This window comes from Prinia subflava, chromosome 1 (assembly GCF_021018805.1).
Source record: "Prinia subflava isolate CZ2003 ecotype Zambia chromosome 1, Cam_Psub_1.2, whole genome shotgun sequence".
In the NCBI taxonomy this organism is placed as follows: Eukaryota; Metazoa; Chordata; class Aves; order Passeriformes; family Cisticolidae; genus Prinia; species Prinia subflava.
In genome coordinates, this window is record NC_086247.1 from 42,402,233 (window position 1) to 42,429,722 (window position 27,490).

General features: G+C 39.2%; 1 protein-coding gene and 1 long non-coding RNA gene across 7 annotated transcripts in view; one reads left to right on the forward strand and one right to left on the reverse strand.

Moving 5' to 3' along the window:
* The window catches only part of SPIDR (scaffold protein involved in DNA repair), a 194,790-nt gene that overhangs the window by 26,030 nt on the left and 141,270 nt on the right, over nt 1-27,490 (reverse strand). For 2 of the 3 annotated variants that reach the window (XM_063394537.1, XM_063394520.1), the window contains exon 11: nt 1,271-1,429. The exons of the other annotated variant lie outside the window; for it this stretch is intronic. In XM_063394537.1, the coding sequence (XP_063250607.1) occupies nt 1,271-1,429 (159 nt within the window). The remainder of the gene's footprint in view (nt 1-1,270; nt 1,430-27,490) is intronic. 3 annotated transcript variants of the gene reach the window in all.
* Nucleotides 8,649-27,258, forward strand: LOC134549118 (uncharacterized). 4 transcript variants are annotated; one of them, XR_010080004.1, is made up of 8 exons: nt 9,030-10,292; nt 10,688-10,748; nt 22,925-22,998; nt 23,730-23,779; nt 24,365-24,400; nt 24,897-25,000; nt 26,278-26,395; nt 26,604-27,258. It is a non-coding gene; the product is annotated as an uncharacterized LOC134549118 (long non-coding RNA). The 4 variants fall into 4 exon arrangements; XR_010080005.1 differs by having other exon boundaries at nt 24,900-25,000; XR_010080003.1 differs by lacking the exons at nt 9,030-10,292; nt 24,365-24,400 and adding an exon at nt 8,649-9,013 and having other exon boundaries at nt 24,900-25,000.

Consider the following 27,490-nt stretch of genomic DNA (forward strand, 5'->3'; position numbering starts at 1 on the left):
GTTGTAAAACTTCATTTGTATCCAGAATTCCAAAGCCATTATTTAATTTGTTTGGAAAAAATGTAACTTGAAAAAAAAAAAGCCAGCAAAATAATTAAATAAGAAGACGTGTTTGTTATTAAAGATCCATAAAAATGCAAGTAGGCTCGAAATCCAAAGGCTCTGAAAATTAACACTGCAAGTACATAAAAAGAAAAGCATACTGAATAGAGCTGGCTGGAAAACAACAATTCCATTTTGCTAAACATTTCAAGGCTTTGAAATTTGTTTTTGTTCCAATATGAAACAAAAATGAGACTTTCTCAAAAGTTTTCATGAAATGAGAATGAGAGAAAGAATATTCACTCCCTCTGGACCTGAAAAAAATCTTCCCAACAAAGCTGTCTCCAAAATAGATAATGTTTCCATGAAACATTCTGGTTTTGATGAAACAGCATTTTTCAACAGGAAAAAAAAGTGTCAGCAGAAATACCATAGCCATTCTAATAGCAAAGGCTTATCTAGATCGGATGCTTGTACGAATAAATTATGTTGAGAACGGAACCAATCTAATTATATTTATATAGGTCCCCAAGAGAACATTGTATCACTCTGCTTAGAAAGATACTCTGTAAGATAATCAATCTATTTAATTTTTTTCCTTCACTAAAGATATTTTATTTGAAGAACATAACAGGAATCACAGAATAAGCAAAATCTGAGATGTACCATAAGTCGATTTGTTACTTACCTAGGGGAATTTTTCTATAAAGCGGTTGACATTCTTATTCCAAAATAAAATGGCTTTAAGACTTGCAAGATTTTTTTTTTAAGAAACTTAAACTGTGGTTCTAAAACCATATAGACTTAACAGAATTAAGCCCTCATATACTACAGGAAAGTCTGTGCTTGAAACTTCAAGCCATACCAGGCAGCACTGTAGAAAAACTTAGTGCAGTAAAAAGTTCTGCAATGAAAGGGATGTGAACTAATGTTTTTAATTCCCTGAATCTACTGAAGAGAAAGAAAACACTCATATTTTATGAAATACTGCACACAGCAATTCCTTACTCTGCTAAGCGTGTATTTGTGCATTAGCTTATTTATGCTCATTTTGGAGAATGGTTGGCTTAAGCACAGCTGGATGCCCCAAAACTGGCAATGAGGACATTTGCTTGAGCAAAGCCAGGTTCAGTTGTTCCAAAGAATGTTGGTCGCAGAAATAAATAAAAAGGCAGATAATCTTTGCCTGTCACAGCAAGCAATATGTTCTTCCATTAATTGTTCTCACCTTCCTCTTGTAGTTCTCTGCAAAATTTTCATCCCAGCTAAGCAGCAGAATTTTCCTTCCCATCTCCTGCAGTACTGCTCAATGTCATCTGTGGAGCTCAGGGACTGCAGCTGCACTTCACTAAACATGCCATAGGCATCCTGGACAAGGAGGCATAACCTGCAAAACATTCCTCCATTACTCACTGGCATCTGTTCATAACAAACCAGTGAGCAAAGTTCTGAAAATGATATTACAAACTTCAGGACAGGGCTTATCCTCCACAGTATCTGCAGAATTCCTATCGAGTAACGCATCAATAAACAAACATCATTAAAGGTTTTCTCATGTACATGTTCAGGACATAACAGGGCCATGAAGCATGACTGAAACAAAGAGTACAGCACTTGAGCTGGGGATTAGATTAATTAACTGCTATGCACTATGGGGTTGTGTACTTAAAAATGAAGAAAGTTGAGTTTTTGCCTTACTTGAGGTGAATTCTACAATAAAGACAGAACAATAACAGAAACACAAATACGTGTGTGTGTTTATAAATATAAAAATTCTGCTTAGAAGTAAGCAAATCAACATATTTCACAAGTAATAATCACCGAGACTGGCAAAGCAAACATTACATTTTCTCATACTTTTTTTTAAAAGAGTCCTCAGGATGCAAGAAAGAGTGAAACATCAATTTTTCTTTAAAGAAGAACAAAACTAAACAAAACAACATAAAACTGGAGACTGGTATATTCAGAGTTGGATATGAAGCCCAGAGGAGCTATTTTAAGAAGGTAATTAAAGAACCTGCTAAACAAACAATTTGATTAAAATCTATGGAAGTAGGGGCTGTAGGGCTGGGAAGTATTGCTTAACCAACTTGATGGCATTTTGAGAAGATAGTACTGTCATAACAGATAAGGTAAAATCAGTGGATGTCATACATTTAGATAGTGAAAAGCACATTTCACAAGATTCTGCACCTGAGATGAGCAGCCACGATAGCATGAATCATGCAGGGCTGGAGGAAGGAGGCCCCTGTCTACATGATTGGTTTTAATTGCCTCAGAAAGAGACAGTTAAGCATGGAAACTTTTCAAATGGAAAAAAAATTACCTTTGAGGGTAGCACACACAACTTTGTTTCCAAATAAAACTCAGGGGTGCACCAGGCAGCAGAATTCAGTTCATTTCAAAGGCACATGCCAAAACTACCCTCCCCAGAGCAGCACCATTGTTCCCAGCAAGCCAACTCCAACTGCCTTTGGAACACATCCTGTAATGTACAGGCACCCTGAAAGCATTCAACAGCAGTCATTATATCTTTATAAAATACATTTCAAATTAAATGAGCTCTACACTGAAGAAATCCACATATTTTCTTCACATGGAAAAGTAGGCACATGGAAGAGCACTAATCACACTTCCCTTGTCCATTATGAAGTGTCTAACTTTGGCTTAGACCCTCAAGAAGGCTGCATTTGGTATAAGATACAACCCCAAGGGCTTTCTGACATCAGAAATTGTGCAAGCACCAGCTAAGAGTGCTCATTTTTTCAAATTCTGGTTTTAAGGAGCAGGGAGGGATAGGACTGGGTACAAAGACTCCCATACTTCCCCCATACCTCTAGCTACAAAGGTCCCATACAAACCGAGTCGTCATCATCAGAAAAAACCCCAAAACAAACTAGAAGAGCTGTGTTTGACTGCTGCTTTCCATGTTAGGGCTTTGCAATCAGTTAAGAACCCCCCTGAGTTTTAACTGATTTGACTGAAACTCCCCGTGATATTGTTATGTTTGGAAAACCAGAGTTCATATTCTCTGACGATTTCTGAAAATCAGATTGAGGGGAACTGGAAAAACAAAGCAAACAGTTTTGCCTATGTTAACAAAATGTTGACTGTTAATTGTGAAAAATTAGGCCTCTCTATCTTGTAGCAAGAAGGGCCAACCGAGCTAGTGTGTCAGATCAGCTCAGTTCAGCAGTCTCTTAACTGATCACTGGAATTTCTCATATCTTCAGTGAGACATTACTGAACACAAGTAAGTCTCAGACTAGCTGGCACCAGGGTCATATTAAGTCCTCTGGGACATGTTAATTGCCCAAATAAAACTATCTTGGTTGGTGCTGAAGACATCAGTCACTAAAAGAGCATTTTCCAAGTCCTTTTAAGTCAACCAAAGAGATGGTTTCTGTCAGACATGGGAATCTCAACTCCCTGTATCCTTGGCCACAGATTTCCATTCCTTTGTGGTGGCACATAAATGGCTAGGACAGGAAACTGATCTGACCAAAAAACACTGTAGCCAAATCATCATCAGCAGCAGCATCATCTGAGTTCCTTGAAAATCAACTATGTAAACTCCTACTGGTATAGAGTACTGCTTCTAGGCAAGGATGTATTTTCCTTGAAGCTCCCACTCTAGCTGTCCAATGTATGCAGCACATACAGGAATCTCAGGTCATATGATAGGAGAATGGTCATCTTATGACCATGCTCAATGCACAGAAAAACTGTGCCATTTGAGGCTTCTATCAGTAATATTCCCATTCACACTGGGAACACCTTCATGATTATTGGCATCATGAAGGAACACAGAGCAGCAGATTCCAAGTACCTTTGCTCTGTCAGGTTCATACATAAGACCAGACAGACACAATATTTATTACGCTTGCTCTTAACAGTGTACAAAAGTAGTCACAGTTTCTCTGCAACATGCATTTAAATGAAATGTGTGATTCACTCACTTGGAAGTCAGAATTTCATTAATAACCCTTCAGATGCCCAATTTCAGACATTCTCCCTGCTTCAGCATGCCTTTAAAACAGTACCGATGAATGATGGCAAAGCCTTGAAATGCTATAGGTGTTTGAGGGACAACTGATTTTTCACTTCATCATGAAATCAGCTGGATCCCACACCAGACTCAGCAATGCACTTGGAGAACTACCCTCCTGTTCTTTGGAACTGGTTCTGGTCTTATGGGTTTTGTACATGTTGTCAGCAATACCGACAGTAGTTCACCTACATTTAGAGCCTATTGATTCATGACCTTAAGTTCCTTACCAGTACTCCTTTTTCCCTTGATTTCAGTTTATTCCAAGAACAGTGCATTTGGATTATTTTCCCATGTTGCAGTGTTGCTCTCATATTACAGCAAATGTTCTCACAAATTAATTTTTAGCAGGCAGTCTAACTGTGATTAAAGCCAACAGTTTGTCTCATTACTTTTCCCCCGCTTTGAACCTCACTAACATGATGAAAACCCACATCAAAATTATGAGACAAGCTGCAAAGCCAAAATGAGTATCTGCCCCCCAGGAATTCAGCATTTATGTTTTGTGCATATCTATAGGAAATACCTTTTTTCCCCATAAAATCTGGATTTGTATCAGTTAATAAGGTTAAACATACCTTTACCAATGCCTTGTCAGCACACATAGTACTGAACTGTTAAAAAAAAAAAAACAGGCCACATTTCCAACTTAAACAGCAGTGCCTGTGCAGGGAGGAAATAAGGGCCATCTTTATTTTTGGGACAACAGCATATAACCCTGTGTAAGACCCTCAACTTAAAATATGGAAACTGAAATATCTCATGTAAAATAGGACGGAATTTACTCCTGGAGAGAGGGCTAGCAGGAAAGCCAGTAGAGAAACAAATGTAGGAGATGCAGACCAAGGAAAAGGTGAGGCATGACAAACTGGTAATAGCAAAGGGGGTGAAGATAGGGAATGATAAGAAGTGAGGCAGAGTTTAGATTTTTTTTTTTTTTTTTTTTTTTTTTTTTTTTTTTTTTTTTTTTTTTTAATGTAATGACACAGTAAGTCTCATGCAAAAGCTTGGGAAGATTTTGTTAATTTGCTAATAGCCAGAAGCAAGGATGGGGGCTGGAAGAAGATGAGACTGATTACTCTGCATTATTTCTATGACTGTGCTGATCTTTAGGACAAAATGTCTCCCAGTAGAAATCTGGAGAGGATTACGGGATTAATGCCATGCCCTTCTCCCAGTTAGTCACTCTTCATGGGTAAAGGGTAAGCCCTTCTTTTACTAATATGTTTTTATGCATGAAAAATAATCTCTCTCCATACTGCTGCCTTTTATCAAGCAGCCGACTTTCGGGAGAGGTAAGGGCGATGAAAACCTTCTCCATTTTTGGTCACCTCCAGCTCCTCAGCAGATAGTGGAAAAGAAGAAGAAAAGGAAGATCTGCCTGCAGAGGAGATGAAAGCACGGGGAGGCCAGAACGGACTGATTACACAGACACTGCCTTTACCGAGTCTTGGGAAAACAAACAGCAGAAATTTGTCATGAGCAGATCTTAACCAACAAGTAATTGTTTTAGCCTTGGGTAGGAGGACAACTGTGTGGCCCAGGGCAGCTCTTCCCCACGCACAGCTAAGCTGCACAGTACAGCACGAGGAGCAGCACTACCACCTTTGCAGCACTCTGCACAGCCCTCTTAGTTGCTCTTTCTTTGGAAGGGAGTGAAAGGGGGGAATGGGAAAATGCCTGAAAACTAATTGACTTGTATTAGCACTGATATTTGCTCATTCTTTATCTTAGCCATCCATGAGACAGCTGCTGTTGCTTTGTTTGTCAGAAGGACTCCTTATCTCTGTGAGGTGCGGTCCTAGCAGAGGCATAAAGCACACGTACATAAACACACACAAACAAAACCCCCTCTCCCTTCATCACCAGAGGCACAACACTACCTACACAACTCCAATCCAGCAACTTGTCTGGTCAAGTCTCAAGGTGGAGCTGATTAACTCCTGCTAATATGGCTCAGATTCAAATTGTAACCTGCAGGACACCACCCTACCTGGGTTTAATTTATCCCTACCTTATGAACTCCTTGCATTCACCATACCCATACAGTAACTGAAAAAATGAAACTCAGAGCACAGGGACAACTGTCCATCTTCCTCCTCTTAACACTAGCAGGATTTCTCTATTAAAAGCATGTAATAAGTTAATTCATGTACCCTTTTGAAAAGAATGTACCCACTGTAGCCTTCTTTGGGGAGGCACAAGATTTAGAGTTTTCTGCTTAAAATCCATACCATTTGCTGTCAATAAAAGTGAGTGAAGCTCTACAGAACACAGTTATGGATTGGATGCTACAAATACAAATTAATGAAGATGATGATGGTAACTATCTCCTTTTCTGAATAGGTTGCAGAGGCACACAGGTACGGAGGAAAACTCAAGCACCATCGTTTCCAGTTTATAAGAGGAATATCAAGCTGGAAGAAGAATCCTGGTCCCAGTACAGACATTTCTAGCACCCAGCCTGATGCTTGAAGCACTGGCATAAACAAAAAAGCAATAATTTGCTTTGAAAAAACTGGAGGTTTAAAATTGCTGAAAAGTAGAGTTTGTGATCATATATATTTTTATTTGGCAACCATGGAAGGGCCCAGAAGGAAAGAAAGAAAAAAAAAAAGGCAGTTCTGGAGTGCTGGACCTGGCACAAGTATGGGTGGAAACTGCACATGTGATAGGAGTATCACCAGGGAAATGACCTAGTCTTATCTCAGCATCTCAAATAGAAAATATGTAGCAGAGGCCTCTCTGGTCTCCAGAAAGGAAACCTATTTTTGCAGACACCTCCTAACAGAGGGTTTCTGTAACACACTTGCAATACTTACTACAGTAACTATACCAAGTCCCTCATTTTGGATTTTCCTTGCTGTTCATTACAATTTTTATACATACCTTAAAAAATGGAGTGAGAGTGCTTATAACTGTTGCATATTTTTATTCACTTCCTTGAATCATCACATAGTTCAACACAAACTGGAAAATCAAATACCACTTCCACAAGGTCTTTCATGATTCCCTGCCTGCTGATTGCTTTTTCCATTTCTTCATTCATGTTAATCCTTCCACCTACTATTTTCTGCCTGTGGCCTGAAGAAGCAGCACTTCTGTGGGAAACAGCTTTTGTGCGTAGGAAGAGACCTGCATGAGCCAAGCGTGTCAGCAGAGCTACCTTTTTAATGCAGAATGTGCTCACAGAGAACAGGGCTGCACAGCACTGCAAATGTTCCCACTCAAAACATGGAACACCACCTGCCTGCTGCGAGCTACATACAACTTGTCAGGAATTGGTGTAGCACAAAAACCAGCTTTTTGTACTTGCCATAACAACCACAGCTTCACACGTGACAATTTTTTTCTGCAAAAACCATTTCTTATACGAAATTTTCACATGACACCACATGAACTTTTTAAACTCTCCATCTAACACTAAGTGCACTTTTGAATGAAACTGCTGATGTGAGTGTTTTATTTGTACATGGAATTTCTCTCAAAAGTAAACAAGACATTTAAAACCATAAAAAGACATTCCTGATATCCACTCAAAGGCAATATAGAGCCTAAGCTGTAATTTCAAACAGTTACAGAGTTGCATTTGGAAAATATTTTCAGTATCATGGATAGCTTCACTTACGTCAGATTCAAAAATGAATACTGAACTTGTTCTACATTCATAGTTTAAATCCAAAGTAATTATGCCATGTAAGTCAATTTTTATAGTGATAGCTGGTTTGGAAGACACAGAGAGTTAAGGAAAAAAAACTTCCTAAGTATTGCCTAAAAGTTTGTATAAAGGCTAGGCCGTAACAGAGCAGTAAGGCCTTCCCCCCTCAAGATCCTCCTGGCATCTCAACACCCCACGGGACATAATTTATGGTCCTTCTGCTAAGATCCATTCCATACAGCTTATTATGCAAATAAAAGCGATTTTGAGTGATAACAAAAAAGCAAGCACATCAGATCACCCCAGCTTGTTTCACTCACTGTGCTGTTAATTGTAGTTGGTAAGAAAAGTAATGATGCACACACTCCTCAGGTTCTTCAGTGTACCATTACTTCAGCATGGAATCCCATCACAACCCCTTGGTTATTTCAGTATACAATTCAGAGAAAATATTATTTTCCTGCATGTCATGATTTACTAATCAAGAGTAAAAATATATATTTAAGAAACTCACAGGCTCAGTTGAAAACTGCAAGTCTTTTTTATGGATGATGTCCAATAGAAAAATTATGTTCCAAATATAACATGTAATTACCACCCAGTCATTTCAAGTACTTATCTATGAATCTGAGGAGGGGTTCTTTGTTTATTTTTTTAATCTCGAGACTTTGTAATTATTGTTTTGGCATCCAAGAATTCCAACAGTTGGTGGGGTGCTGCCAAAAAAGATCTTTTCTTGCAAGGTGCTCAGCACCCTCCTTTCCAAGAAAATCAGCATTCAGTTGCTGGTTCTGGCAGTGTTTCACATCATCTTCACTGCGCTATGTTTCCTCCACGCCTCAGTTCCTTATACGTAAAAATCAGAATAAAAGTCCCGTCTTCAAAGGGTGATCTGAGAGCAACAGCTGAATAACACGATTGTATCTGGGAGGGCTGGCCCACAAAGTCTATTATGTGTGCTAGATCCCATTTGAGTTAGGGGAGGTGGCTATAAATATGTATGTGTGTATCTAGAGAGGAAGGGCTTCCTTGCAGTATCAACTAATTTCTTTCACACTGCAAGATTTAAAGAATTGCCCTGCAAAACCCACAGTGAAGGCTTTACAGCATCTGGAATCAAGCAAGAACACTGTAGCAGTGGTACCGGGGTCCCTTATCTTCAAGACTGTACTGTTTGTGGATTCACCAGATTTACTTCTGAACCACAGAGAACCATGAACGAGATCCTGGAAGATTTTATTTTAGAAAGAAAAAATCAACATGGAGTGAGTATTGAAAAAACCCCTGCCCATTTCAGCAGGCACAGACCATCTTAAATCACATTCCTGGTAGTATAGCACTGCTCGTGCACTCCGTATGGCACGTGAAAGGCAAATGAAATATAGCAACCCTGTAGGATCTCTTACACAGCTGTGGCTGTATTCAGTAAGACACTCTGCTGTGTCAGTGCCACATCATCCCACTGAACTAGCAGAAAAGTATAACATTCATCAAAAATCAAGGGCCGAGCAAAGAGCCAAGAAGAAAAGCAGAAGTGCAGTCTTGCCAGGGCTCCCTACCCAGCAGAAAGGCAATTTTCCGCTTTCTCGCGGGGCCTGCAGGTTGTGTTTTTCACTCGTGCTGTTTTCCCTTACTCGTGTTAGTGGCTGCCTGTGCTAGGTGTGTTTCTAAATGAGGGAGAGGGAGCGTGTTTGTGTGTGCGCCGAGTGTTTACAAGAGTTATGGTAGCAGTTCTCAGCAGTCCACTGAGAGTTCTAGGAAACGGCCCCTGTTATTTTATTCTCGGTCGATGTCAGCTCATGTCAGGCAGTAAAGATCACACAGGACAGCCCTCTCTCTGCATCTCGCAGTCCTGGCCGGAGGCCTCAATGGGAGAGGGAAAGGGAGCGAGCTGCGAGTGGGCGGAGAGCCTTCCCAGCACTCTACCAACCACTGCAGGAGGAATTATGATAAACACCACTCTGGAAACCAGATACAACAGTACATTGTGTTCTTCTTCGGAAAAACAACCCGACTTCAGCTCACTTAAAGTAAACAGTTAATCCTGTTTATCTTTTTTTTTTTCTTTCTTGATGAGTTGTTAACAGAACAATCTCTTCTGCAAAGCAAATAAGAGATCAGTCCCTTAAATTCATACAGAATTTTTCTTTCCCCTAGAAAAAAAAAGCAGTTTGATATGTAAACTTTCTACTATCAGCAAACAGTGTGGAATAACAATCTTTCTTGGCTTAAACTGACTTAACAAAGCGATGCCAAAACTGAATGAAACCTTTCCCTCACTTACATATTTTATTTTGGAAAACTGAAGTCCCAAACAGAATGTTCTATTCATCCCTTTTAACTATTCCGTTTCTGAAAAGAACAAGTCAGACTGGTAAACCAAAAAAAAAAAAAAGAAAAAAAATCAGGATATTTGTTGTCCTTGCCACTGGAGCACAGGGTGCCTGGGGAGTAGAGATCAGCTACTGAGCAGGGGGGTGGCTGGTCCCAGGTTTTCTCTGAGACGTGAAAAAAGAGGAGTCAAACTAATTGACTGCAACTAAGGTAATAAACTGTTATCCTCCTTTTCAAAATATCTGCTTACTGTGCAAATTCATGGTGTCCTTGACTTCCAATAATAAGGGTGATTAATCAGAAAAGCAGATGGAATTGATTATGTTGTTTTGCTGGAGTCACCACAGTCTCCCTGTTAACTACTTCTTATTGGGGATTTCAACCCACTCCACTGAAAGCTACAAGGTTCCCCAGAGGAATTTTAACTTTTAGCACTCAGGAGTTTAAATAGTTCTGAAAGTCAACAACGAAAGTGTGCTTAACATCCCTAGTCAGTAAAGTTTGTTGATTTAGCTATTTATAATCAAAAAAAAAAATACATGATTTGAAAAACTGTAAGAGGAGAAGAAAAACATTTCCCTGTTTTATTTTTGCTCATTTTGCAGGCTCTGAGATCCCGTGTTTTCTGTGCAAATGATGTCATGAAGTGCAAAAACATAAATTCATGTGAGTGGAAGTCTGATTTTTGGATTTCTTAAAAAATATTTTACATGCAAAATTTTTATATTTTCCTGGTTGGTTTTTTTTTTCTTTAATTACTTTGCGTTTATTTTTAAATCTTTTGCAGCAGTTGCAGAATTTACTCTGGTGAGCTCTAATGCGACAGTTCAGGAAAAAGCAGAGCTGTTTCCCATTGCAGAAGGGAGGCAGGCTCGGGAGGCAGCTGTCAGTGTCTGGGGCCAGGAGCCCAGAGGAGCAGCCTAGGGACTATTCCCTCAATCCACCGCTTAGCCCATCATGGCCTCCAGCCAAGACTGGAAGAGCCAGTATAGGTAGGACAGGAGTGCTGCTGAACACTGCATCTCGCTCCAGGTGCACCCTGTCATTTAACCCCCACCCTCCCAGGGCTGCACCTGCACAAGAAAAGCATGGCTGTCCCTTCAGGATTGCAGGTTTGGCCTGCCAAATTTGTCCCCGAATTGATGGACAGTCCACAGCCCTATCTATGAAGGACCCAACTTGCACCAAGGTGCTGCAGCTCTGAGCAGGGTGGGTACTGGCTGCAGGACTGCAGGGAAGAAGCAACAGACTTTGGTAAAAACTCTCTCTTGGGAAGCCAGAGAAGAATGTGGTGGTCCTGCTCTCTCTACTTTTTGGGAAACTCTTGGGCGTAGCAGAAGAAAGCAATAAACCTAAATCATTTAGGATGCGGTTGTAATCCATGTACAAAAAAGACCCTCATGTTTACCCTGTGGTGGTTGACCACCATCAAACATTCCTTCAGAGGAATGTGGATGAGAGCTGAATCACCTGCAGATCCTTAGGAGATGACACAACAGCAGGAAGAAAGTGTGGAAGGTGAAGGAGACAAAGATGAGGAGGAAATGTTCCTTGGTATCACCTCTTTTCCACTTCCTTTCTTACACTTTGTTGTTCTCCATATCTCTTTTAGTTAGGGATTAGGGGAATTGCCAGTCTGTGGTAACACTAGTGTTATTCCATGGATGACCTGTAAGTATTACTGAAGGAGCACTTTCCTCATATACAATGGGATTTTTTACATATGAAATTATGGACACAACAAGCCCTGCTGAAAGAGGGGTGCAGATGGCAGCAGTTCTTCCAAATTGAAAATGAAAAATAAAGTTTATTTGCCATTTTAAGCTTTTATTTGAACTTTGCAAAATGAGAAATCCCATTTTCAGTCACTGGTCAAGCAAGGCTTTACAAATTACTTTTAAATAAGCAGTAGGTTTGGGCCATTATCTAAAGATCATTCAAATTATTAACACCTTTCCACTGATTTCAGTGAGCTTTATTTCATGCTGTATAGCAGGCAGGGAAAATATGTGGTCAGCATCAGTTACATTCCCTCATCTTGATTTCATTCAATCATTCATGCAAACTCCATGCTTCTCTTTTATACCATATAAACTGAACACCAATCAAGGATCAAACACTGAAGCAAGTTTATAAGCACCACATGTAAATTTTGCTTTCATTTCAAGGAATCATTTTTAGCAGGATCAGAATTTGGAATACACTACATAAAAAGAATCGTGAATTTTCCATATTCTCTCCTTTTTGTTTGTCTGACTTGGTTTGGATTTTTAGTGTTTTTTTTTTTTTTCTTTTTGTTGTTGTTGTTTTGTTTTGGGTTTTTTAAATTGTTTTTGGTGGCATTTAATTGGGTAATCTTAAAACAGGCACAGAGAACCTCTCACTTCTTTCAGCACTTTTTTATCTTCAGATGTATAAGATTTCAAATACTATGTGGGCTAGTGGGAAGTGTCCTAAAATAAAAAGCCTCTGCTATAGCATCTTAATCTCAATCACCGTGTACAGATGATAGTCTATATTTTATATCTCATGCATGTGAAATACTATTTAATTGTAATGGTATAATCAGTAATTACACTGGATTTGATATAATAATCCTGATCAAATACTGAGAAACTATGTGCCTGGAATATTTGATTCCTTTTTTCACTTCCTGATGAAAAAAAAAAAAAAAAAAAAAGAAAAAAAAAAGTCTGAAAGTAAGAACCTGTTCAAGTATAAGTACAGCATAGCTTGTTCTCATCATTTACATTCCAAGGAAAAGAAGAAAACAGGACCGAATCTAACCAAAACTACAGGAAGTGTTTAGAGACACAAAAGATAATAACGTAAATGAGAACTGGATTAGGGCCCTTAGTAAACCTATCTATTCATGCCAAAAGAGGTGATTTAATATTCTGTGGTTAAGATTTTGGGTTTGTGTCTTATCCAAAAGACTATTAACAATAACACATTGTTCTCCTACCACCATGCTGGTGGTGTTACAGCCTCTGATGTGATTCAGCACAGACTTGAAGGGACAGACACTGCTAAACATTTGGATTTTCCTGAGCTGTCACCCAGTGCAGGCCAGCAGGAGATACAACATCACAGCCAAGATAACAAGATAACTTCTGTCTTTAAAACATGCAGTTTCCTGTTGATGCTGTTTTGTATTGTCACATTTGCTGTCTTGTCCTCTTTCTCCTGTCACACATTCCTTCTCTAATTAAGTCTTCAGGGTACTGCGCTGAGGACACATTAGGACAGGGACCTCTCTGTGCCGGCAGAGCACCTGAGATCAGGGTACACGCCCTGATCTTCACTGGAGCATCAGAGTCACAAAAGCAGATCAAAGCTTCAGTGTAGCCATTTAATCATCAGTGGCTGCTGCTTACCCTTCTAAACCACAGGCAATAAGGGTTGGTATTTGTATTTTCTGAGTACTGTCAGCAACTTAGCAGTTGCATTTTTCCCTTTCAGGCTCTCCACTTGAGTAGGGTCTCTTTGTACAGAAGGGTGTCAAATCAGGCTGTGAGGCAGCCTCCCCAGAGCAAAGCACTCAGGAACTATCAGAGGGAGCTCTGAAGGTTGCTTTAAGGGGGTTCCTTCCTACTGGACATGTGATTATAGGACGCAGAGAGCCACCAGCATATGAAAATGATAGCATTTAAATACAGGCCTTATTGTCATGCATTGCCTGTTGTCACGGGACACGCTGTCCATGGTGTTCTCTCTCTCCACTGCCAGGTAATGTGAGAAACCTGTGGTTTTGGATCTCTGTGATGCTATGTAACTCATGTACTCCTAAAGTGAAGCATAAAAAGACCCTAAATTTAAATACTGAAATGTGCTAAAACAACATTGACAAAGCCTTCAAACAATATTCTCAAAAACAGGAGACAAAATGCCTACATTTAAAAAAAATGTGCTTTCTGATCAACCACTTCTAAAACATGTTTCCTAAACTCCGCTGCTGCAAGAAGTGTGAAAATATCAACAAGACAAGAACACAACAATTGAAAACATTGTAAGTGAATCCCACTTGGATCAATTTAAGCATTTTGCTTTACCAGTTAAAAAAAAAAACTGAGCTAAAAAAACCTAACCAAAGTGGAATTTCTAAAAAAGTGGTTTCAGAGTAGGAAAATGGCATTGTTTCAAAACATAGCATTTCAGCAATTTCACAACTTTTCATTTGCTTGTACAAGCTTTTCATAAGAAGTTTCCATTATTTTACAATTTGATCTGACAGAAAATTATTTCTTTGAAAAATTCCCAACCATTTTTCCTAGAAATATTTTTCAAACCTCTAATGCAGTAACTATTCATTAACTTTCAAGGCTTTGTTTTGACAAAACGTATTTATTCAGCACACCAAAGAATAATTATCCAGTATGCCTGTGAGTAGAAGCAATGCTGAACAGTGAGAGACGGAAATGTAATCTAAAGATTTATCTCCCCTTCTTCTCCAACAATAGCTGTAGAAATACATTTGAGCATATGCGCCGGGTTTGGCTTGGATAAAGTTAATTTTATTCAGAGTAGCTGGTATGGGTCTGTGGTTTGGATTTGTGCTGGAAACTGGTGGTAACACAGGGATGGTTTAGTTATTGATGAGCAGAGCTTGCACAGTCAAGGCCTTTTCTGCTCCTCACCTCACCCCACCACTGAGGAGGCTGGGGGTGCATAAGGAGCTGGGAGGGGATAGATGACCCCAACTGACCAAAGGAATATCCCAGATTACACAGCATCATGCTAAGAAGGAGAAAGAGGGGAGAACACTCAGAATGATGGCATTTGTCCTCCCAAGTCACCATTACCCACAATGAAGCCCAGTTTTCCTGGTGATGGCTGAACTGCCTGCCAATGGGAAGGGGTGAATGTATTTCCAGTTTTCCTTTGCTTGCATGAGCAGCTTTTGCTTTACCTGTCAGTGTTTTCATCTGAAACCATGGATTTTCTCACTTTTACTCTTCTGATTCTCTCCCCCATCCCACTGTGGAGGGATGAAGTGAGTGGCTGTGTGGGGCTTAGCTGCCATCTGGGGTTAAATCCTGACAATACATAACTTTTCTTTTAGGCAGAAGAAAAGCTCTATAGAAAGCTGTTAAAAAGCTGCAAACCTCTCTTGCAAGTTGATTTTAAATTTTGAAACTTACACAAAATAAAAGCAAATTTCTGAGTTTACAGCTCTTCCTGATTGTTAAAAAAAAGCCTGTTAAAGCTTAGAAAAAGTAGAAACCTAGTGGGGAAAAAAGATAATCTTAAACCTTAGAAAGAAAACCCCAAAAAGCCTGAGTCCTTTACAGAAAACCCAAGAGGTTGAGACTGCTAGTGCCATTCCTGGAGATCGAACATGGCTATAGCTGTTCTCCTGGGAGGCTACCAGGATGGGGTTCTGGCCCTGAACAAGGTAACATGAGAACTGCACTCTGCCTTTATATGCACCTGAAACGAAGGTCCTGGGCTGGGCATGGAACAGCAGCCTGCCTGGACACCAGTGGGTCTTTGAGGAAGTCAGGGGAGAAGCCCAGTGAGGACTGTGAACCTCACTAAGAAGAGAGGCCTCTTCCAACCTCCTCCATTACCTTTTCCTACCTGGATTCTACGAGGCTTGTGGCAGGGCTGACTCCCAACAGCAGCTGCAGGAGTGTAACTGCACCTATGGTTTCCAAAAGTGACTAATGTGCATTTCCAGTGAAAAGGGGCGAAAATGCATGAGAATTTTCTTGGAGAAAAGACAGCTAGAACCTGAACCTAACCTGACTGGGATGTATCATTATCACTAATTTTAATTTGAAAATTGCAACAGGCATGAACCATATTTCACTAGTCTTTTAAAGCTGGTTAATAGGTTCCTTTAATGGCAGTCCTACAAAATATAAAATGTTCCACACACAGAACTAGATTTTAAATTTTTTTCAATTTGTATGGAAGTTTAATTCATCACAAACATTCCTTTCTTGACCAAAAAGTTATTTATCTACAGCACACACAAAAATTTGTGTTCTTGTAGGACAAAAAAAGTGGTATCATCTGATTTGGGAAGAAACATCCAACACAAATTTAATTTCATCCTACAGTGGTTTAGTTTGAATTCATAACTTTGTCTTTCCCCATTCATTTTCCCCTTCTCCCCAATCTACTATACTACATGTGCTTTTCACTACTGCATACACTGACCTTTGTATACATACTGAACCCAAATTTCAATATGAGGTATCAGAGGAAGATTCTCAGTATTCCTCATTTTTTCATTCCACAGTGGACACTAGCTTTAATCTAATAGCTGGTGTGTTAATGTATTCAACCCCTTATATAAACAGTGTATTCTTTGCATATTTCATATTATAATTTTGGATTACTATTAAATTGTTATTATTAAGTGGTAGGATCTGGGACCAATCAATTTTGTAAATACAGCTATCTGAACAACATTCAATTGATGAAGTGGCAAGAATGTTTTGTTGGAGGCAGTTACAGTTCCTTAGCAGACAATACTGTTTTCTAGCTAAAAAAGACCAGTTAACAAAAGATTATGGTGAGCAGGGTAGGAAAAGAATGCGAACAGAAGTTCTTTCTGTTTCACTTGCACAAGTCAACAACAGAGGAACAGAAATCTCAAGGCACGGATGCAGATTTGTTTTGGGAACTCCGGGTAACTTCTCTAGCGTCAGCACTCATAAACCTCAGTAAGAAAGCAAGCAGCCACCAGGTGCCACAGGGAAACACTGAAATGATTCCAAAATGAGGTCATAGCAACAACTCATCATTTCCAAACAACTACTGCAACAACTAGATAGAGGGTGCTGGTGCTGGCCTGGAAGGACTCACTCTTGGGAAAAGCACCGTCCTCACCACCTGCATTTTTGCCTACCTGAAGAACAATAGGGACAATTCATCTACTTCAACAGCACCTACAAGGTGTTATTTATTCGGGTTTAGAAACACACAAATGGAAAGTGCTGTTATAACTGCTATATTATGATAATTATCACAATGATCCTCTTCTTCTACAGACTCAGTTTATTAAAGCTGCCAGCAAAGGTTGCCTAACTGTGACCACTGGTGAGGAGTTAAGAAGCGGTTCAAACTTTGGGTATTTGCAGTTGCAGAACGGGTTGCACCATTTCAGAATACTCTTATTCCATTTCAGTGGGTGAAATGGAATAAGGGGGGAATGCATCCTTTGGATATTAAACAGTTCCTAGTTTTCTTATCTGCAGGGTGATTTGAGTAGCATTAAACTGAAAAACAATTCAATCATCAGTATTTTCAAAATAAGTTATGTGGAGCCTACACTGGGCAGAAGTGAAATACCAGGTATTTACACAACACACAAAAATAGCTTGGAATCTTATCACAGCTGCACACAAAGTGATGCTCCCAGAAAGCAAGAATATTATTTTTCACATTGCAGCAGCATTTTCATGTACAGCAAGAAACTTCTACACAAGCTTTGCACCTCAACAGGTTTTAGTTAGAAGTTTTCCTGAAATACAACACTGACAAAAGGAGAAGCCAAGGAATGTTCTTCCTTTGTCTTTCCAAGTCGTTTCCAACACCTCTGTTTAATCCAATCAAATTACAATGATCTGTGATGAAGTCAGTTTGCAGTATTGGGGCAAGACACAGAAGAATGACATGTGAAAAGAAAAAACATCTATCTCTGATGACTTAAGGCTGTATTAATCTAAGTAAAACTGCTCAAAGAAAAGAGAAATCAGACTTTGAAACGCTCAGGGTCAGAATACTTGGTCTGCTTAGAAACAGACAAAATGAACTTTCTTCTTCTGCTTGCTTTGTGTAAGGTTGTATTAAAAGACTAAAATTTAACATAGGCAATCTCAGGACACAGGAAACTTTTTACATTGTTTTCAAATTTCTAGTTGAGTAATGAAAGAAATATTAACATCTCCACCTACACTTCCCCACAAACTAAACTTTTTAATGACTAGATTCAGCTAAGAAAATATCCAACTTCTCATGGCATGCATTTGAGTGCTCTGTAGATTTCAAGATCATTTTTGTCTTCTACAACTTGAAATTATGTCCACAGAAGGTTTTTTCTGTAAAATCATAAAATGTTGTCTTAAACTAAACATTTTTCTTTGTGCAAATGTAGATGCATATACACATCCAAGGAGGAAAAAAATATACATACATACTGAACTTTCAGATTTGAAATCACTATTTTCCAGGTGGTATCAACAATGAGGTTAGCATCCACAAACTCAAAATTCCACAGATTCAGTGTCCACAAACTAAAAACCAGTTTCCTATGTCAGGAAGTAGAGAACCAGATGAAGGTTTTTCTGCCCTACACCACTGATTCCACAGTTTTAACCTGTCCCCTCTCCTCCCTCATAATGGTGATGGCAAAACCAAGTTGAGACAGCACAATGAATCAGATCAGGGAATTGATTTGCCTTAAAAAACAAATTTCAGAAGCAAAAATGAAGCTATTTACCTCCATTACTACATCCAGCTCTGGAGTTTTCAGCACAGGAAAGACATGAGACCTGTTGGAGCAGCTCCATAGGAAGGCTGCAAAAATGACCAGAGGGCTGGAGCACCTCCTATGAATGCAGGCTGCTGAGACAATTGGGATTGATCAGCCTGGGGAAGAAAAGACTCTGGGAAAACCTTATTGCTTTTTAATATTTAAAGGGCATTTATAAGAAAGATGGGGACAAATTTTTCAATTGGTTTTGTTGTGATAGGAAAAGGGGTAATGGTTTAAATTACAAGAGGGTAGATTCAGACCAGATATATGGATTTATTTTTTTTTTTTTTAATAATAAGGGTGGTGAAACACTGCAATGGGCTTTCCATACAAGTGATAAATGCCAAATCTCTGAAAAATTCCAGGTTGGGTTGGATGAGGTTCTGAAACACCTTATCTAGTTGAATATGTCCAGGCAGGGTGGTTGGACTAGAAGGCCTTTAAAGGTGCCTTCAATCCAAACCATTTTATGATTCTGGGATTTTTTGGCATCAGTTTGCTGACAGCATCACAAACAGCTGTCCCAGCTGAATGGGCACCCTGGCATGTAGTGGCAAAAAGACAGCTCACTGGGGTGAGGAAATCTGGGGAGATAGACATGGAGTCAGATTAATTTCAAAGCAAGTTAGAGAGAGAATAACTTAGCATGGATTTCCCAATGAGAGATCACAGTTTTGTCATACCCAAGATGAAGCATAAAAACAAATGGGCTTTCTGCCACAGTTGAAGGTCCATCACAAAGCTCCTGCCTCAGGCATTTGTCTTTTGGCTTGGTTTTGATGGAAATACTGGTCTGAATCCCCACAGATCAGGGAGATTGTTATTCTTGCAAAAATAACACTTGTAAAAATAATTTTTACACAAAATATTTACACAAATGATAGCTCACAATGCATCATTAGAAACAATACTGCATTTTAATTTTATAATTGCAGAAGAGACAGGCAAATTTAAAAATGTAAGCTTAACCTAGCAGGACCAGCAGAAACACTTCAAAATCACTGAAAGCCAGTCTAATGGAAAACATGTTTAAAACCCTATAAAAAGTTTACTTTTTTGCATATTTTAAAGTCCACTTAGTCTTTTCAGTTTGCCAATGTGCATTTACGACTGTACACTACCAAAACACACAAACACATAATCTAATTTCCCCAGCAGAATCAGTTCACTAAACACCAAATATGTAAAACAGTCTTCAAAAGTGAAGTTTAGGCTTTCAAACTCACATTTCAATCTGTGTCCAACTGCCAACTACACTTCTGACTCATATTTCTTCTCAAGTACCTTCTATACAGTTTACTGAATTTATTTAACTTGCCTAAAGCTTCAAATGTGGATACCATTTAATGGTCTGCTGTAGTGATTTTCTATTTTACTTGTAAATCAGTTTTATTTTAAAAATGGTTTCAAGATCCTTCAGTGACATCTGCAACTCTTGAAGTACACTGAAGTGAAAAATTATGTTCAAATGAATATATTCACTTGAGTATTTACTTTCTTGGACTGAGGCAGATCAGCTGGTAAATTAGACTGTTATGAACATTTTTTCCTTTGGTTTATCACTTTGTATTCGCAGGAATTAAAACGATTTTTTTTTTCATAATAACCAAAATAGTCCCTATTTAAGGAGATAGTGACAAACCATGCAAAATTTCTTGCTGATACAAAACGAGGGGATAAAAAAAGAAAAGAAATCATGTTTGCTGTTTTTAAATAACTAAATGGATATAAACTGTCAGACTCTGGGTCATCATTAAGCACAGGCCAGAGCATTGGCACGAATGACTATGTTGTGGAGCCTACAAGCTTTATTTGGTTTTTAGTTCACATTCCTGTAGAGTGAGACATTCTTAATTTGGGAGAGCTACGAGTAAACATTTATGGGAAAAAATTATTAAATATTTCCTTTCACAAAGGTAGCAGGCAAAATAAAAATAAAAACAACTCCTGCACAGAATGCTAAAGGTGGTCTTTATCAAAATTCAGCAAAGCAAATGAGGTATGAGTTTTCTTTTCTGACAGGCACTTGGAGCTTTTACTATTGAGAGACCAATCTTCCCTCTACCATTTACCATTCATAAGCTCCTACTACATTCATTTTCAGATTGGAATAGTACTATCCATATGTGAAATGGTAATCCAAATAATCCACACCATCATATGGAGGTAACAGTAATTTATGTACACTTGCACCTAGATTTGGCATTACTGAAGTGAAAATACTTGCAAGATAATGGTACTCACTACACCACCTGATGTAACATATAACTACTGATCACTTCCCAAACCTCTCACTGAACTCCAGTAGCCTTTGAGAGCTGTTTATTGCAATTCAGTTTATGAGACAAAATTTTAAATGTTCTTACTCCAAAGAACTCTTGGAATGATGAAGACGTCTGAATATTTTCTTTCTAAATATGAAACATGTTCTGCTTGCAGAAGATTTCAGAATTTTAAACAAATATAAAACACAGTTTATTCACCCCAGTAAAAGGAGACATCCTGTGGAGGGGTATGAGGCTTGAGTGGACACTGCCATTTCTGCTGGCTTTAGCCCTCGGCACTACAACTCAATTATCTCAGTCTGAGAAATCCACAGAAGCACCTAGGAACGTGCATCAGATGTGTTTTGATCAGTGTGTACAGGGAGCTGAACCTTACTCTAACTCTACAAGCAGGAACATGCTGGCCTGACTGTACACAGATGAGGGATATCAAAGCTCTCTTCCTCCTCTGACCAAGTAAGATACAAACTTTCTCTAGAGAAAATTCAATGGCACACACACCACCCCTGGTGCATTATAAACTTATAAAATGTGATTTTTAGCTACTGTAAATACGTAAGATTGCCTCCTCTTCCTTGTATCTGTAAAATGATGCGTGGCTCTTAGGAAAGGTGTTCCTCTCCTGATCCCTCACTAATTGTCAAGACCAAAGTCCAAAGAGTTTGCACTAAATGGGCAAATGTTTGAGAGCAACCTGGTAGCTCCTTTCAGTCAGCATGCAAAGATGAGGTTGATTTTCAAAATTTTATCATGGTTGTGGCAAGGCCAAGGTTTTATTAGTGCTTCCAGTATTTGATGCAATTTCCTATAAACTCCCTAATGTAGCTCAAAAATAATCTGGGACACCATCAGTATAACAAAACCTGGGGTGTATGTTTTCCTGAAATGTCATACAAACATCTAGAAGACTTCTCATTGTGGTACCACCTTAATGGTGCCATACCAGAAAAGGAAAAGTCAGTAACAATAAAGCAAATTTTGCTTATCAGATGTCCAGTGGAACAATATGCCAAAGATTTAACCTCCCAAAGGAACAGGTAACAGATATTTAGTACAATTAGTTTCACAGCACTGTGTGTCACCACAGTTATGCATAAAGATGTCATAGAGCTTGGCCTTTCAGGAGAGAACAAAACAATTGAAAAACAGGACTGACAGGAGGAGAATAAGCTACTTCTTCCTGGTAACTGTGCTGTGCTAAATAACTGATCCTTCTTGAAAAGCCTCCAGTATTATACCTCTTTGACTGTTAACTAGTTAACTTGCTGCCTGTCAGTGAAACTGCGAGTATTTATCATCTGGTATTATTAGTGATGTGATTTCAAACATTAATCATATTTGTTAAAATAAGTTGGTGTAGTAATTGCAGCTTCTTACTCATGAGGGATAAAATGTTTCGTTCCACTTCAGTTCATTGAAAATTTCAGGACTATGTTAACTGCTGCCTAATAGATCTAAAATATAGTCAAATGAAGTAATTTTTTTAAAATTAAAAGATTATTTGCATGTGCTTACTATATTTCTTCTAGAAAACAATAAAAGGGTAAAATGCCCCAACAAATCATCAAGATATTATGACATGGTAAAAGAGATAATCCTACCTGATTGCCACACCTTTTAAAATTATGTATAAGGAGTCTTTTGTTCCCTGGTTTTTGGAATGTCAAGCAACTCATAAATAATAATCTGGACCTAAATAAACATACACTGGTTAAAAATCCCATATTTATTTAAAGCATTAAATGAATCATTGCTTGAAGTATTCAAATGGCAGTATCTTTCCTCAGTTTCTTACCAAACCTCTCTTTTATAAAGGCAACTTAAGAATATGTCAATAAGCTAATGCCAAATTTTTCTCAGCCTGTTTAAAACATTCACCAGACAGTTTTAAATACCATCAGAAATGCTTAACATTATTACATTATGCTAACTTAAAGTAAGAAGCTATCTGTAAGTCTTTAAAGCAGGAGAATCTGAATTAGCAGGATTTTTTTCAGTATTTCCTTAATGCAATTACCTCAATTCCTGTATTTTGTCACTCTATCAGTAACATTAAGATTTTTCAGCAGAATTACAAGAAGCAAAAATATGAAGAAAGTAAAAAGACCCTGATAATACAATCAAGACTTAAAAACTCCTACAGGTAACAGAGTTTGTTTCTTGGGTTTTTTTTAACAAAAGTATCTTCACTTGGGGTTCACTTCTCCCCTTCACTTGTAATATACCTAGATAAGCTTAAAATGTTCTTTTATTCAAGAGAGGGTTCAGTTACTTATTATGAATTACTTTTTGTAAGCCTGTGGTTTTTATCAACTTAAGAGAGTAATATGGAGAGAAGTGTTTTTAAAATGGGAAAATCTCAGCAACCAACCCACAGACTTGTGGAGCAATGAAGGCGCATACAACCTCTAAGAGAGTAGATGACAGGACAGAAAGGAAGCAAGGCCAAATCTTGGATCAGTCCACCATGAAAAAATGGCTAAATTGGTGTTTGAAGGATTTCTTTACAAAGATGGCAATGTCCAGTTGCCCCCTTCCTCCAGCCCCCTTAAGTAATAGACAGTTACACTCAACTAAAACCACCTTTGTTTAAACACAGTTTCTCCTACCCTCCCTCATTATCTGGTCAGAATTAATGATTATCTGATTAATTAATTGTTACTCAATTACTACCTAATCTAATTCCCATCAACCAATCCTAGGCACACCTTCACAACCACAATAAATAAGATGAATGTTCATCTCCTCCTCTTCTTTTCCCACATCTCCTTCCTATCCTTCCTTTCCCACTCTCCCCAGATTAACACATTCTGGGATTTATTTTCCTGTATGAGTTCCAAGAACTAGAGTGTTCTCTCTACATTTTCCCCACAGGGTGAAGAGGACATGCTGGTCCCAAGCCCACCCTCTGGTCTCACCTTGGGGTGAGTGTCAGTGACTTCTGCAGTGTAGCAGCTCTAGCAGAACTCCTTAAAAAGTGGTCTCACATTGCCCAACATTCCTTGACTCTCTTCCCTCCTCCAATGTTACTTTTTGGAGTTCTTTTTAATTTCTCAGCTTCTTTCCAAGAAGCACCTCCTCAGCCCAGCTCACTTTAATTGTTCAGAGAAAACTTTTATTCACCCTGAATGAACAAACTACTTTAACTGTGAAACAATCAAAAGAAATACAAATTCCTGAACAAAATTCTAATAACTGTACTGCCCTGTTCCACAAGCTCTGCGACTGGTCTACACTGTATGCCATACACCAAAACGATTTGTTTATACTATTGACATTTTTCATGTTCCCCACAATGTTTGGAATACCACACAGCACAGGGTGCAAGAAGATAAGATCGTTTATGTAAGCAAAATATGACCTTACAAGTGTGTAAATCCCTTATGTGCGTATGCAGGAGAAATAGCTGCGAGTACCAGTACTATTTGTATGTGTAATTATTTGCTTTACATGCCACATCAATTCTGCAAACAAATAGCAACTGTTTAGCAATATTCATCTCTTTCTAGTGTACAACACTGAGCAGGGGAGAGAGACAGAGAAAGGTAAGACTTTAAAGCCCATTAATAAATACATAATGGCTACAAACTAGTATTGAGTTCTCAAGTTTGTGCTGTGAAAACAGAAATTCATAGCTGATAAAAAAAACCCAGAAAATGGAAAGGACAGTCTGATCCAAAAATCAAAAGTGCAACAGGCTGTGCTACTCTAGCAAAAAAACATGGGCCTAGAAAGAATAAACACAGAGTTTGTATGTATCATTCATTCATATAAACATATATATATAAGCCCACACACATCCTAAGTTGTGTTCTTGTGGATTTTTTTTTTTATAATTCACTAACAGATATAGATAAAACTTACTAAACCTTCCTGTTTAGAATCTGAAGGTGATAAGGTCAAGTACTCTGAAATCAACAGATGACACATTCAGTTTTCAGTACACATATATATTCTGCAGAAAGCCAGTATTACATCTCTTTGGAGTGTTTTGCACCTGTGCCTCTCAACATCCGGTTAAAGAATGTCTGTTTGCATTAGCAGGCCCACAGCTTGAGCAGACCGGTCCTGTTTGAATCAGGGGACTTTGAGTCCCACTGCTGGGTAAGAAAGAGGAATTCTGTCAGCCCCGGGTCAGGCTATAGGTAAGTGCCACCCACCTGTTGCTTCACACATATGGAAATTATCATGTGATGCCCTCCCAGGGGGAACTGGAACAGTGTGGTCTATGCCCTGCTTGGGAGGATGGCTTGGGAACAGCTTTACTTCAGCTCTCTGTCCTGCATCATGAAATATTTCCTGCTTGGGGTGGCATGAACCTCTCAGGCTGGAGGAGGAAAGTTTATCTGTCTCCCCCTCCTCCCTTTCCAACCCCAACTGTTTCCAGGGTAGAGCCAGCTGTAGCCACTGCCAAAAAAAACAAGTCATTTTCCCACCTCGAGGGCATTCCCCTCTGAACATCAAATGTCTACAGCAAACAATGGAGTTGAAACAGCTTTGCAAATAAAAGGTCACAAGAATTTTTCATAGTGGAAAATATCAGGCTACCTACAGGCAGGAGTTGCTTCCAGCTCACAAACACTACACATGCTTTCAAACACACTTCACTGTGAGCTGAACTAGTCTGTGCTGAGACATTGCATGGTCCCAGTGATGTAACTTGAATTCGTTCTCCCTCAAGCTATTTTGTAATCACCTTAATTGTCAGGTCTTAAAAAGAAGAGATTTTTAGTTCTTTGGGAACGGAGTGCATTTACATGCTATAAGAAGCCAAGCAAACTGCAGGGTGTTCTGAATTAGCAGGTCACACACTAAGCAGTGCACAAAGTAGGGGAAAGGAGAAAGGGCATGTGCTACTGGAGAGCTTCAGGGAGAGGGGCAGAGCATGTGATAAGCTGTTGAGGGAGCTGTGCTTTGCAAGCTCGAGCCAAAGGACAAATGAGCAACGCACAGAGAGCCCCTGGCTGCCAGCAGCTACTGAACCCACACTAGAGGCCTCCATGGAGACTTGGCAGCATGGGGTTCAGCAACAGCAGGAGCCACATGTTTTCTGGGCTCTTGCTCTATGCCTGCACTTATGCTCAGCCCTGCCAGCACAGCAGTCTCCCATGGGGTCACATTTCCCCGTGGCCACCCTGGGCCCCACCCAAACATCCCCTCGGCTCCACTCCACTAGAGCACTGGCACTCCTGTCTTCTCCACGAGCACACTCTGGTGGTCTTCCCGCTCTCCCATCTCTCAGAAGCAGAGGGGTTTGTCAGGAAGTGTGTGACACCCACTGAGTGCTGCTGCTAAGAAGATGAATAGAGAACTCTTAGTCCCTAGAGCAAGAGCAGAAGATGAAAGGTAGTTCAAGAAATCATTTGGTGGGAAAAATACTGGACAAGATATCACTGAACAAGTTTCTGTTACTAATCCCCAGGTAAACTAAAATTCCTTCAGATGAGCATAACAAAATAGTTTTACTGTGGGAAATTACCAGAGTTTAAATGTGCACCCCACGTATTTGGCATTGATCTCCTCCAGAATTCTGCATACAGGTAAGCCTCAGCAAAGAGGGAAACTGTGATTATCTGCATTTTCCTGCATTGCTGGGGCAGCGGAGGAAGGGAGTGGCGGGCATGGGTTGAAGGTTCTGAATTTCCAGAACTAATTATGTTGAAAATGAAAATTGTCATAATTTCATAATAAAAAGGGCTTGCTTTGGATTTCTTTTTAATTTTACCACTTCCCTACTGGATATTTTAGCAGACACAATCCAGGAGAGCCAGTGACTGGAAGAGTAGTTCAGCACTTGCTCATTAAAAGAATTAACCCTACACATCTTTCACAAATCACCATCCTGCCAACTCCCATGGGAAGCTGCCCAACAAGACCATCACTCTCACTTACTGCCTACAGCTTCTCTGAAGATTTCAACACCTTTCTGTACATTCATGCTTGACCTGAAGTGCCCAGTATGGAAATGCTCCTCCAAACTTGCCTTCCTTCCTCCTTCCTCACTTGGAAAAGACTGGTCAGCCAACATTTTGTTCACAATAGGATGAAGAAAACCTATGAATCTGACTAATTGCAAGAAGAGACTCATACTAGAAGTACTGCTGAGAACAAAATGCCTAAGTTTTTAGATTTTAAATGTGAGTGATTGAGAAAATGGGACTTAACTGGTGATGGAAACTGGTAGTTAGAGGTCACTGATAACTGGGGGTGGGGGGCAAAGGGAGTACTTCAGACATTGTCCGTCACTGGTATGTAAAACGTTTCTATTCAACAGTTTTCCATGTTCAACCATAAAGTGACAATTTTGTTTATAGACACTGTAACTTTAATCTTGGCAGAGACCATCAACTCAGACTAATCTGAAATCTTAACTCAGCACTTCCAAATAAAAACAGAAATGAAAAATCTGGTTACTGGTAAATAGACCATATGAATAATTTTTTTTTCTTCACTCTTTTTCCATAATGTGCATATACCAACTACTGCAGAATGTCTAGAAACCTTAACCAGGTTCATGCCCCATCACACTGGGCACATGAGACATACAGCAGTTTGCTTAGACTGCTCACATGCTTTTAGCAAACTTCAGCAGATGGATGGAACAAATATGTGTGCGTGTGTATTTGTGTGTGTGT